General features: G+C 41.5%; 4 protein-coding genes across 4 annotated transcripts; 2 read left to right on the forward strand and 2 right to left on the reverse strand.

Moving 5' to 3' along the window:
- Window positions 1–3,682: 3,682 nt before the first annotated feature.
- On the reverse strand, window positions 3,683–4,108 carry MRS44_013056 (uncharacterized protein; the record flags this gene model as incomplete). The annotated part of the gene is made up of 2 exons (XM_065619029.1): window positions 3,683–3,895; window positions 3,986–4,108. The coding sequence occupies 2 exons, from the start codon at window positions 4,106–4,108 to the stop codon at window positions 3,683–3,685; spliced, it is 336 nt and encodes a 111-aa protein (XP_065475101.1).
- Window positions 4,109–4,916: 808 nt separating this feature from the next.
- On the forward strand, window positions 4,917–5,498 carry MRS44_013057 (uncharacterized protein; the record flags this gene model as incomplete). Its single annotated transcript, XM_046271570.2, has 1 exon — window positions 4,917–5,498. One exon carries the CDS (start codon window positions 4,917–4,919, stop codon window positions 5,496–5,498), a length of 582 nt encoding a protein of 193 aa, XP_046126419.2.
- A 1,142-nt stretch (window positions 5,499–6,640) lies between these two features.
- On the reverse strand, window positions 6,641–7,153 carry MRS44_013058 (uncharacterized protein; the record flags this gene model as incomplete). Its single annotated transcript, XM_065619030.1, has 1 exon — window positions 6,641–7,153. The coding sequence occupies one exon, from the start codon at window positions 7,151–7,153 to the stop codon at window positions 6,641–6,643; it is 513 nt and encodes a 170-aa protein (XP_065475102.1).
- A 1,175-nt stretch (window positions 7,154–8,328) lies between these two features.
- MRS44_013059 (uncharacterized protein) lies at window positions 8,329–9,867 on the forward strand (the record flags this gene model as incomplete). The annotated part of the gene is made up of 2 exons (XM_065619031.1): window positions 8,329–9,068; window positions 9,219–9,867. 2 exons carry the CDS (start codon window positions 8,329–8,331, stop codon window positions 9,865–9,867), a joined length of 1,389 nt encoding a protein of 462 aa, XP_065475103.1.
- Between the last annotated feature and the right edge of the window lie 2,546 nt (window positions 9,868–12,413).

A 12,413-nucleotide genomic window follows, 5' to 3' on the forward strand; every position in this document is an offset into this window, starting at 1 on the left:
TAGTTAATAAAACTAAGGAAGGCTTATACTTCCTTAATATTAATTAATTCCTTTTAATCTCTAACTACTAAGACCTTCTTAGGGTTTATATATATCTTATTATAAGAGATAATATATCTAAGGAATTCTATCTTAAAGGTATAAAATTTACTTTTCTTAAGTTTTATTAATAACTTCGCGTCTTATAGTATTTATAATACCTTATAGATATATTCTATATATTCTTTTTCTATTTTAAAGAAAATAAAAATATTATCTAAGTAATATATAATAAATATATCTAGATATTCTTATAGTATATTATTAATTATTTATTAAAATATAATAGGTATATTAGTAAGTCTAAAAGGTATAATAAGGTATTTAAATAGTTTATACTTAGTATAAAAAGCGGTTTTTTATTTATATTTTTCTTTAATTTAAATAAGGTTATAGGCTCCTTTAAGGTTAAGTATAATAAAGTATTTTATTTTAAAAAGTTAATCCTTTAATTTACTAATAAGAGATAATAATATATAATTCTTAATTATAATAGCATTAAGTATTTTAAAGTTAATATAAAATTAAAGTTTTTTATTTTTCTTTAAAATAAATATAATAAAGTATTTAATAAATAACTTACTTTCTTTAATATATCCTTTTTATATTATATCTTTAATATATTCTTTTAATATTAATACTTATGCTTTATTAAGTAAGTAGAGTTTATTAAAGCTAGGTTATTTCTTATTAATAAACTTAATTTCTAGGTTATAGTATATATATTTAGGTAGACCTATTTTAAGTTTTTCTATAAAGAGTTTCTTATAGATATAATACTTTTATAATATATTCTTAAGTTATTTTTTCTCTTTTAGGTTACTATATGGTTTCTTTAGTTATTTAAGGTCTTTCTTAAGTCCATAGAATTATTATATAACTCATATAATTATTCTTTATTGCTATTATTTTTATCTATTATAGTATTTATATCTTATCCCTATAGGTAGAGAGGTATCTTATATTTACCTTTACTTAATTTCTTTATTTTCTTTAGTAAAAGTTTAAGATCTTATATTATATCCTAAGTTATTATTTATTATAAGGGGTACCTTATTATTAAAAGAGAATACCTAGTTAGTCCTTTAATTAAAATATAAGTTATATTATTATAACTATAAATACCTAAGCATAAGGTTATATTATTTATTTAGTATAATATTAAATAATATCTTTTAGTTCTTTCTTTTAATAAAAACCTTAAGGTAATTAATTCTTAGAGTTAATAATTCTATTATTATAATTAAAAGAGGTTCCTTTTAGGTTAATAACTAAATAAGGTATCTTTTTATACCTCTATAATAGCTTAAGCTTATTTATTATTATTAAGTTAAAGTAATTCTACTTAGCTCTATTATCTACTAAAATATTTAATTATTCTCCCTTAACTTATATTTTTAATTCTAGGCATCGTTACTTATATATTTTATTTATAGAGTAAAGGGCCTTTTATAATAGTATATTCCCGTATTTATCTACCTATTGCCCTATATTAAATAAGATATCTAGTTTTTTAATATTACTATAGCATAGCTATAATAATTATATTTATATTCGCTATCTATATAGGCTTTATAGTTATAGTCATCTTTTAGGCTATCTTATTATTACTAATAGCTTTTTTTATTGCTTTATCTTCTTTATACTAAGTATTACTAGGTTCTCTTTATTCTTCCTAGCTAATTTATTTTTATTAATCTTTAATCTTATAGGTAACTTATTTCTTCTCTTAGATAGCATAGTAAAGCTCTAATAAGTATTATACTGCGGTAATACTAATAGATTTATATTAATAGAATACTTAGTACCCTTTTATCTTATATTATAAGTAAGGTTTATTATTTAGTTAGTAAGGTAGCGCGATAGGGAAATAGTCTTATTTTTATTTTTCCTTTTAGTATTCCTCATATTAGTAATATTAATATAATATCTATAAGATATTAGCATACTCCTTATATATTAGGTATATTTATATATTATCTTATAGGTTAAATAATACTTTAAGGTATCTTAGGTTTTTAGCTAATTCCTTATAGTATGCCTTAATATAGATTTCTTATTTATCTATTATTCTTATATATTCTCGTGCTATTTAGATATATTATTTTTTTAGGCTATTTTAGTATTATTTATTATTTTTATTATAAAGCTAGGGGTAGCTCTCCTTTTATAGTTTTTTATTAGTTTTTTATTATTTATATTATTATATTTAGGCTTTATATAATTCTTTCTCTAGTTTCTCCTCTTTATACTTCTACCTAACTTAATAGGTATTATTATTAATTAATCTATTAAGCTATCTTAGCCGCTAGGGCTTATTACTATATTCTTATCTTTATTATTTATAGGTTTTATTATATTCTCATAATGCTTTAAGTTAATATTATAGGCATAGGTTATAGTTATATTATATAGGGTCGTTTTATTTATAATCCCTTCTATGCATAATAAAAGGTATATATAAGGGTATAGTATTATATCCTATAATCTAATTTTTAAAATTAAAACCTTTTATTATAGCTTCCTTAAAATTAGCTTATTTAGCTAGTATTAGGGGTAATTATTGCCTTTACTCTATTAGTATTGCCGAGATTATTGCTATTAGCTCCGTAGGTTAGTTATTAGTGCGTCTAAGTATAGCGATTATATATTATAGCAAGGCGGCTATAGTCCCTTTTGCCTAGTCTAGTTCTAGTAGCGGTTCTTATTTGCGTGAGTTAGTAAGGTATAGCTAGTAAGCCTTTAGAGGTTTGGCGGGCTCGTGGCGGCGTTCCTTCGTAATGTTACTGATTATATAGTTGCTTTCTGCTTATTCCTCTATTAGGTAGGCGGCCTGGTGAGGCATCGTGACCTCTCCTGGCTGGAGTCCTGTCTTATTATATCCTTGTCGTGCCATCCTAAGTATCTTAGTGGTGCGAATGGCGGTTTAGGGTTCTATGTCTGCCTAGGTGGTCCTTACTTATTTCTTACTTTCTAGGAGGGGCTATCGTGGCCTTGGCTAGTAGTGCCCTTCCTGGATATCTCGTTGCTTCTTTTTGCATTTGTTGGCCTTATGACCCTTCTTATGGTAGTAGTAGCATTTGATATCCTTTGGTCCTCGCTAGGTGGCCCCTAGTTCTATAGGTCCTGGGTTAGTGCCGTACGAGGTATTATATTATCGCTTTTTTCCTTGGTTGGCGTCGAAGCGTGGGGCGTTAGCTTTATTGTTGCCGAACCTAGGGTTCTATAGTTTCTTCTAAGAGAACTATTAGTCGTCGATTTTTATGGCCCTGCCGATATAGTCGACGAGGTTGTCCGGTCGGTCTTCCTTATAGAGTTCTGCCTAAATGTCTTTCTTAAGTCCATTAAAGAAAAGTGATATCAAAGGTTGCTGATCCTAGTTGAGTTTCGAAGCAAGCTAGAGATACTTAGTTCCGTACTCCGAAGTGGACCGGGTTTGCTTGAGTGCCTTAATCTCTCGTTTGGCTTATGCTTTTTCGTCGACCGTTCTGAATGCTTATCGGAGCGCGGCCTCAAAAGCTTTATAGTCTGAGTAGAGTTTGGCCGTTCTTAGGGTGAGTTAGGCTAGCGGGGTGGTGAGGTATTCCCTCATCACCGGTTCGAACTAAGCGGCGGTATGCTTGGTGAGTCGTCCTGCTGCGTACTAGACGCGGCTGGACGGCAGAGTGAACTGTGTTGGATAGTACGCCGCGAATGCGCGTAGCTGCGTGAGGAAGGTTAGTAGTTTATATGCGGTTCCGTCGAATATCTCCGGGGGGTTTAGCTTTAGGATTTCTCTGACGTCTTTGCCCTTTATGGCTGCGGTGGCTATGTCGTTGACCATCTGGACGTTTTCCATGTACTGCTGGCTTTGGGCCTGTTAGTGGGCCGTCAGGCGGTCCATAAGTCCCCTGAGTTCCTCCATTTCGGTGGTCATAGTGGTGACTTAGGCCCTGAGTTGCTTGACTTCTTCGTCATCGCTATCTATCTCCTCGTCACCGTCGGGGTCGACTAGTGCCGCGGGAGCTGGTGGATGGTTGGCAGGTGGAACCTGCTGGTGATTGTTGCCGGGGGTAGCCTGAGTAGCCATTGCGTTTAATATTATTCAAGGTAACGCGAGTAATCCTCTGAATAAGAGCTATTAACGTGTGATAGTCGTGTAGGTCCTAAGGGGAATAAACCGGTCATACTGGTTTATATTTATAGAGGGGATACTAGCGTTATCTTAAATAAGGTATAAGTTACGTCTAGTAATATACTTAAAGGTATTAAGTATAACTAAGTTATATTAATAGCTAGGGTAGCTACTATATAAGAAAATGTAATAGATATATTTTATATACTTAAGGGGTCTTTCTTGATTATTATCCTTAGGATATTTATTAGAGTGATTATATAAGTGATTATAGGTGATTACGAAGTGATTACCGTGATTACTTGGGTTTTAATGGTGATTATATCCTGATTGGTGGGTAATAGTGGGGTCTTCCCTGGTCACGTGATGAGTGTTTTATCAGGTCGTGATAATAGTATGCTTGATCCACTTGCTTGTCTGATCCACTTGCTTATTATGTACGTTAATATAAATTTTTTAATAATATAGCTTATATATTTATTAATATATTATTAAAATTACTATTAAAATTATTAGTTTTTATATATTTATATAAGCTATAATATATATATTATATATTTAATTAAAAAAAATTAATTAATCAAACTTAAAGATTTTTATATAAGCCTAGTACGCGGATGGATCCCTCATCGTAGGTGTTCGAAAACAGGGCGCTGTCGGGACCCAGGTGTGTATTGAAACACAGAAAGATGACGGACGGGTAATCCGTCGTCTTGAGTCGGCTTCCGACGTTGGCCTTCTGGAAGTTGACAGATACAAGAAGATGGATGGCTTCAAGAACCTAGCAGAAGGCCAGTCTCAGTGGTCTCACAAGGATCGTTACGACTTTGACCAGCTGCTTTGGGTTACCAAATCACAGACGAAGTGTAAGAATACTGCCGCCAACAAAAAGGACCCAAACGCAGACTTTTGCGTCAAATTTCACAGTAAGGGCATTCAGATCATGAACGTCGCAAGTTTATGCAAGGTTCTCGGCCCATCTAGTGCCAGGGCTAAGATTGAGGAGGTCTGCCTGAGGGATGGCTTTCAACCGCCCTGGAAGGCTGACTGGATCAGTCACTGCCATGACCCATCAAAGGTGGAGAAAGATCCTATCCGTCGAAGAGCCTTGCGAAATTCTCAAGCAAAAACGCCCTCCGATGAACATCTTGGCCACCAAAGACAAAACCCAGGAGTGTACTCCAACGCAGAAAGTGTCAAGGCCGAGCAGCTACAGGACAGGGTCGAAACGCTTGAAAGCCAAATGAGAGACGTGAAGGATATGACTTCGAAGATGAACAGCAACATGGGGACATTGATGGGGATGTTCAAGGAGTTTATGAGAGCCTCTGCTACCACCTCCTAAGCGCCGACTAGCATTCCCATCACTCTTTCGAGGCAGCATGTTCTGCCTGTCCTTTCATTAACAATTGTTCGTTTGTTGTGGGGATGGCTTACCAGGTTTATGTATGAATAGTTTCTTCTCTATTTCTTTTACAGTTCGTCTTGGTTTGGTCTTTGTGCAGTTATTGCTAAGTTTCTTTTTCTATAGATAGTTTACCTTGCCGATAGTAACAGACATATTGATTAAGTTTCAGCAATAATTTACTTTCAAAAGTGAAATGTACCTCGAATTCAACTTCTTTAACCTTATTAAATCTCAGCACACCAATTCGGATCCCGAATTGTATGGATTACTGACTATTTATTGTTTTGTGTGTGTATATATATGTTTCGTCCGGGGGGGCATGAGGCCCCAGAAGTCTCCTAAAGAAGCATAGGACGTGCTGAGCTAAACTATCTATAATCGCTGCCGCATTGAACCTTGCTCAGATCATCTGCAAGGCCTCTTGGATCGGAGCGTTAATATGCTTGAGCTTTTTCTGTACTTATTACCCCCAAAAGGCACCTCTCTACTAGTAGCCCGCTCTATAGTAGTTTCCGGTGAGGCACGTCCCATAGGATATTAATATAGCTGACCTTGGCAGAGTTCCCGCCTAGTAGCGCCTCTATCTAATTTATCTAGCAAATCATCGGCATAAAGGCGCATTATCTCTAAGAGGGCATCCCATCAGCGGGAATAAATCCCCCTCTAGCCCAGAATTCTCCTACGCAGATAGATTAAGCAGCTTTCCATACCCATAGGTAGGAGAACCATGATCCTTAAGATCGCCAGTAGCTGCGACCCTAGAACCGTGTATCCTTGGGGAAAACCCTCGCAGGAGAAAAACCTAAGGCGGCTAGAACGCTGCTCTGTAGACGAGGCAGACGCCTCTTTCTATGGTCTCTAGGTAAGCTCTGTACTATTTCGACCTAGCGGTTTGTGTCTAGTGGTCTTATCCAGTGAGATGAATCGTCGAGGCCCGGTGGTGTTCTGGGTAGCAGCCGGGGCTGCAGAAAGAAAGAGGTTCTCTGGGCAGTACACGACTGCAGAGGTCAGTTATGTAACTTTTGAGCTGCGGAAAGGGCAGTAGGCCATTTGGGGCCCGTGCGTCGAGGTCGGGGGCTCTAGAGGGCCCAGAAAGTCGAGCAGCTGATGGCTGCTGGTGTTGTTCGGGCAGACAAAGCTGCAGAGGTCGGTCGAGGCAGCGTTAAGCTGTAGATGAGGGTGAGGGTACGTCGACCCTGAATGTTAAGCAGTAGGATGCTGCGAATGTCGTCTGGGTAGCTGAGGCTGCAGAGGTCGGTCGTACGGGAAAATCGAATCGAGGGCGCAAAGCCCGAAATGTCGAAGGCTCGCGAAGCCGGGATGTCGAGGTAAGAATAAGCCGCAAATACCACATAGGAAATAGCGCCCGGAGGCGATGTTAAGAGCTCGCGAAGCTCAGTGTCGTTGGGGACACGCGCCAAGAAAAAGTTTTTATAGGAGAGAGTTGATCTTAACCATTCATTGATTCGAAATGGGAGACATTCTAGGGTAGGACAAGCCATATCACATGTGTTAATTAACGAAGCACGCGCCTCCCAGCATGACGCTACTGCAAACCATTTCACAACACCCAAGATTCGAACCTGGAACATGATCAGAGCCGATGAAGGAACCGAAATCAGCCATAGCCAGCTTTCGTTCCTCAAGGCTCCTTTGCGCAAACCGCGACCGGTTTGCCTGCCTTCAGCTCGCCATTTTTTCACACTGCTGCGTTTTTTTTTCTCTCTTTTCTATGCTCTTTCTTATCCGTCATGACTCCCAACCAACCCGTTTCTCTCCATTCTCAGCCTTCACGTCATGGGCTTTGCTATGCGTTGCCATCGCGGGTATCCGTCCCTGGAGAGGGGAAACAAGGTGCGAGCCTCAAAAGTCCTCAGCCTCGATAAGAACGGGAGGGCTGCACCAGACAACCCACAGGTGGGGACATGCCAAGCGTTGCACTCTAGGTATGTAACCTGCCAAGCCGTCGATCACAAAACGATTGCTCGGTACTCGGATCGTGTCTGTCTAAGAGCTCAGACCTCGCTTGCTTGGAACGGGGCAGGTGGAAATTGCCAGCCCAAACCAAGGACCCCCATCTAGTGTCTTCCGACTCCATCTTTTTCCTCTCCCTGTGCCCCTCCCTCTGCCTCCCCCACTCCCTCCTATGGCCACGTTGTTGCTGGCGGTCCTCGAACCGGCGTTGCTTACCTTGTTCCAGCATGGAGAACTTTGAAGACACAAGGGGTTGTTGGATGATAGTGTGTGTTGCTGCCTGGGACCTTGGACGTATCAGGTAGCATGCAGCAAACAGGCAACGAGGCTCTGGCTTAAATAGCTGTGCCCGAACACAAAATAGCTGTGCCCGAACACATGGCTGTTCAATTTCCTTTGTTCTTCAGATAATTCTCAAAAATTGACTGGTGCCATCAATGATCCCTATGGAGCCAATTGTCTGACATCTTTTTTGCTTTTTGTGCATCCGTTTGTCGCACACAGCGCCTGATCAGGGCGGTTTCCTCCGACGCGCTGCGGCCCATCACGTGATGTGATCACTCAGCCATCAGGCAGGCTCTGCTCTTCTCACCTCATTGTCAGGCAGCCTTTGTCCCGCACACTGCATCGGCAGCGACGACAGCGTCATCTTGTCTCTCTCCCTGAGCATTTCTAGCAGAGCATCATCAGCTGCGCATACTTGCGACAGCATTCATCTCGTCGAGATTGTGAGATTGGTTGCGCATCAACCGGCGATGCGGGGCCGATCGCCAAGGGCCCTTTGTCGCGACCAATGCTTCCTGATGAGACAATCAACAGGGCGGCTGACAAGCTTGCCGCGTATCGGAGCAACAATGCCCTCTCCGAGATCCTGGACCAGTATCAGGTCCTCATTGAAAACTACCGCCGCCTGAAGAGCGACTACGAAGAGGAGCGCGAGGGAAGAGAGCGATACAAGCAGCTCGCCCGCGGCCAGGAGCGCAACCCTTTTGCCCTCGTCGTCATTGACGGAGACGGCTATGTCTTTGACGAACACTTTGTCGGCGTGGGAGAAGAGGGCGGCAGCAGAGCCGTCAAGCAACTCATCGACAGCGTCAAGAGCAGCCTCCGCCGCAAGGGACTCGAAAGCTGCGAGGTCATGGTGCGCGTCTACGCTAACCTCGTGGGCTTGTCCAAGTCTCTCTGTAAGAATGGGCTTTGTGGCGCCGAAAAGCGTTCCCTCTCGTCCTTTGTCGCAGGCTTCAATAGATCTTATGGCCTCGCCGACTTTATCGACGCCGGTGAACTAAAAGAAAATGCCGACTTCAAGCTTAAAGCTATCCTCCGCCTCTATGCCGATAATGCCCAGTGCAAGCACATCTACTTTGCCGCCTGCCACGACGTGGGCTATGTCTCTGACCTTACCCCCTATAGGGGTAACCAAGATAGGTTTACCCTGATCCGCACTCCGAGCTTGCTCTTCCACAAGGAGTTTGAGAAGCTCGGCATGAACATTGAGGAACTACATGGCGTCTTCCGCCAGACTCCCCTCACGTACGCTGCTTCATCTCAGAGCAAGCCCAATAACTCATCCACCAAACTCAACCTGGCATCTAAGAACCTGTCTAACGGGGGAACTGCCAGCAACGATGGCAATGCCGTCTGTCAGTTTTACAGCTTCGGCAAATGCTGATATGGAAACAGCTGCCGACTGGCCCATATCGACACCAAAACTTCGTCTCATACGAGCCAGAACAGCACCCCGTCGCCTCCTTCTATCGGTGATGGCTCAAAGCCGGATAGAAACCTCAACAGCGACTGGCGCCGCGGCTCCAGCAACTCCCTCTCCAAGGCCAATATCGAATCACTGCCCAAGAGGGAAGATATCCCAGAAGGCTTTGTCGCCATCAACTACGTCGACGACCGCCTCGACGCCTTACTGCCTACCCCTTCCGTCGACTCCATCAAGCGACTCAAGGCGTTATCCGCCGAGAAGAGGTTCTGCAACAATAAGCAGCTGTTTGACGCTTGCGACAATGATGACTGCGAGTACGAGCACAACCCAATCGCCGAGGAGCTCAAGCCGGCCCTCGAGTGCCTCGCGCGCTCGGTCCCGTGCTCTAGGCGCGGCGGGTGCAGGAAGGCTAACTGCGTATACGGGCATGTCTGCCAAAAGGCCGATTGTCATCACCGAGGTGGCAAAGGCTACTGCCGATTCCCCAGCAAAGTATGTTTGGGAGAATATTCTATCAGCAACTACGTCCCCGCCAACGACTCCCCTATGCTGCCGCCCTCTATGGACTCGGAGGACGCGCGAAACGCCGAAAACGGTGGCACGAACCTGTTGTATTAGGTTTCAATACCTCCGTAGGAGAGGTATAAAGAAAAGTTGGTCATCTGGCCACGCAGGGTGGGGAATCTATCTACATCTATCTACCGACACCCAAGGTAGATAGATGTAGATGCTTAGTCATAAAACGGAATGTAGATAGATAGAGGTAGGCTACATGTAGATATAGATAGATGCTTCTATCTACCACTCTAAATCAGGGTGGGGAATCTATCTACCAATGTAGACGAAATGTAGATGTAGATAGATATAGATCTACATCTATCTATCTACCAGGGGGCCATGTGGGTCATCTATCTATCTATCTTACCGTCGGATATATAGGCGAAATATAGATAGACGCCAAGATGAAGACAGAAAGTAGAGGGACTTTTTTTAATGCGCAATTCCCTTCCAAAGCAAGGTACCGGTACCCCCATCTTACTACTACCAATACCCCCTGTCAGATCATTTCCCTTCTCCCTTTTCCTTAAGCTCATCGCAAATTTTGGTTAATCTCTTGATATAGCTCCCCCTTTTCAAATATTAAGTGGCATACCATATAGTCGACTCTCAGTATAGAGCATCTGCCACAATATCAACTCCAAGCGACTTGTTCAGTCAATCGGTAACTGACGCAAATAATTGCTCAGAGTTATCCAGTCAGCTAGATCTACCAAAACTAGATTCATCGTTGTCCCTTAGCACCTCAATTGCTATCAAAGACTAGAGTATAGTTTCTCAAATCGTCCGTGGTCATTGGAATCTCTTAACTCGAACTGGATAAGCCACTAGATGGTTTTGGGCTCATGGTTATAATGTTCAAGCCAAAACTGCCACCACCGAACGGGGCCCATCCAGTTGGCTTTGCTGCTATTGCACCTAACGGAAGGTCCATAAACCAAAAGCCTATGTCGCGTCGAATACCCGGAACATTGAAAATCACCTCAGCAAAGCACACAGTGTCTTCCATCTAGATCCATTAAAAGCAAAGCGCTACGTATTAGAGAGACCTTTAAATCAATGCAACCTCTATGAGTTTACCTCTAGGAAGCGGAAAAGGGATGACTTTCACGACGAGCTGGTTGCTCGATTTAACAAAGTAATATTCCAGCGCCTGCTTATTCAGTGGATTATAGACGTAAACCTATCTTTTCGCCTCTTAGAGCACGTGGGGCTCTATGAACTCTTTGACTATCTTAATCCGTTAGTCCGTAAGACTTCAGCAAACCTTACTCACAAAACAATTTAGGCCAAGGTTATTCATAAGTTCAATACTTATAAAGCCCATATTACTAATACATTGCTACAGAGCCCTAGCAAGGTCCACATTGCATTTGATGGCTGGACCTCTCGGAATAGGCATTCTTTCTTTTCTATTAATGCTTTCTTTCTCGACGATAAAACTTTCTAGCCTCGAAAAATCCTACTAGGCCTCCTAAACCTCGCTATGGCCCATACCGGGGAAAATATCTGCGCAGCGGTCACGGAGGTACTAGAAGAATTCAAGCTTATACAACACAACAAACTTGGATATTTTGCTCTTAATAATGCTTCGAACAACGATAAGGCTGTGGAGGAATTAGGGCGCAAGTTCGAGTGGCAGGAGCCTACAGCCAGGAGGATTCGCTGCTTTGGATATGTCCTTCACCTTGTCGCTACGGCTATGCTTTTCGTCCACGATACCTAAGCTCTCAAAGACCTTGACCCAGACGACTTTAACAAGTAGACAAAAAGAGGGCCAGTTAGAAAATTACATAACCTTATCGTCTGGATCAATCGATCGAATAAGGCAACAATCATCTTACGCAGACTACAAGACGATAACCCTGACAAGAACTACCCCGGCACGCTTGATGTCGTTCTTAATAACTGCACACGCTAGCTATCGCAATATTATATGATTGAACGTGCAATTAAGCTCCGTCGCTACCTTGAAGAACTTATAGATATCACGATCCAATCGAATAGGAAGTTGGTCCGATCTCGATCTAAAGTCGAAAAATCGCGAAGCTCGCTTCCTTCATATCTTGAGGAGGATAATCTCCTTACTAATGCAGATTAGGAAGCTCTGAATTAGTTCAGCAATATTCTCGCCATATTTAATTCTTGCCTTTTGAGGCTTGAAGGTGACTATCAAGTTTGGCTTCGAAAAGGAGGTACGGAAGCATAGTATGGTATGGTTTAGCAGGTCGCCATTGCATACGAGTTCCTCTTATTAATATTAGAGAGGGCTAAGACAGAGTCGGCGGATCGGCCAGAGTCTAGCTACCTTTCTGCCTATATTAACTCTGCGTGGGCCAAACTTAATAAATATTACACTAAGCTCGATGAAATACCGATTTATTACATAGCTACTATTCTTCATCCCGGAATACAATAGGCGTTCTTAATAAGGGCGTATAGCGGAAGGGAGGGTTGGATTGATAAGGCCTGACATCTCATCTAAACGCTTTGGGAGGAAGAATATAGGGATCTTCCCGCCCAGTGGGAGATCGCTGACAGCAATCTTCCTGTAGCCGTGAGGGCACGGGAATATAATCCCTTTGACTCATTCCAAGACGAGCTTA

This window comes from Fusarium solani (genome assembly GCF_023522795.1).
Source record: "Fusarium solani strain SB1 chromosome Unknown bctg00000008, whole genome shotgun sequence".
Classification (NCBI taxonomy): Eukaryota; Fungi; Ascomycota; class Sordariomycetes; order Hypocreales; family Nectriaceae; genus Fusarium; species Fusarium solani.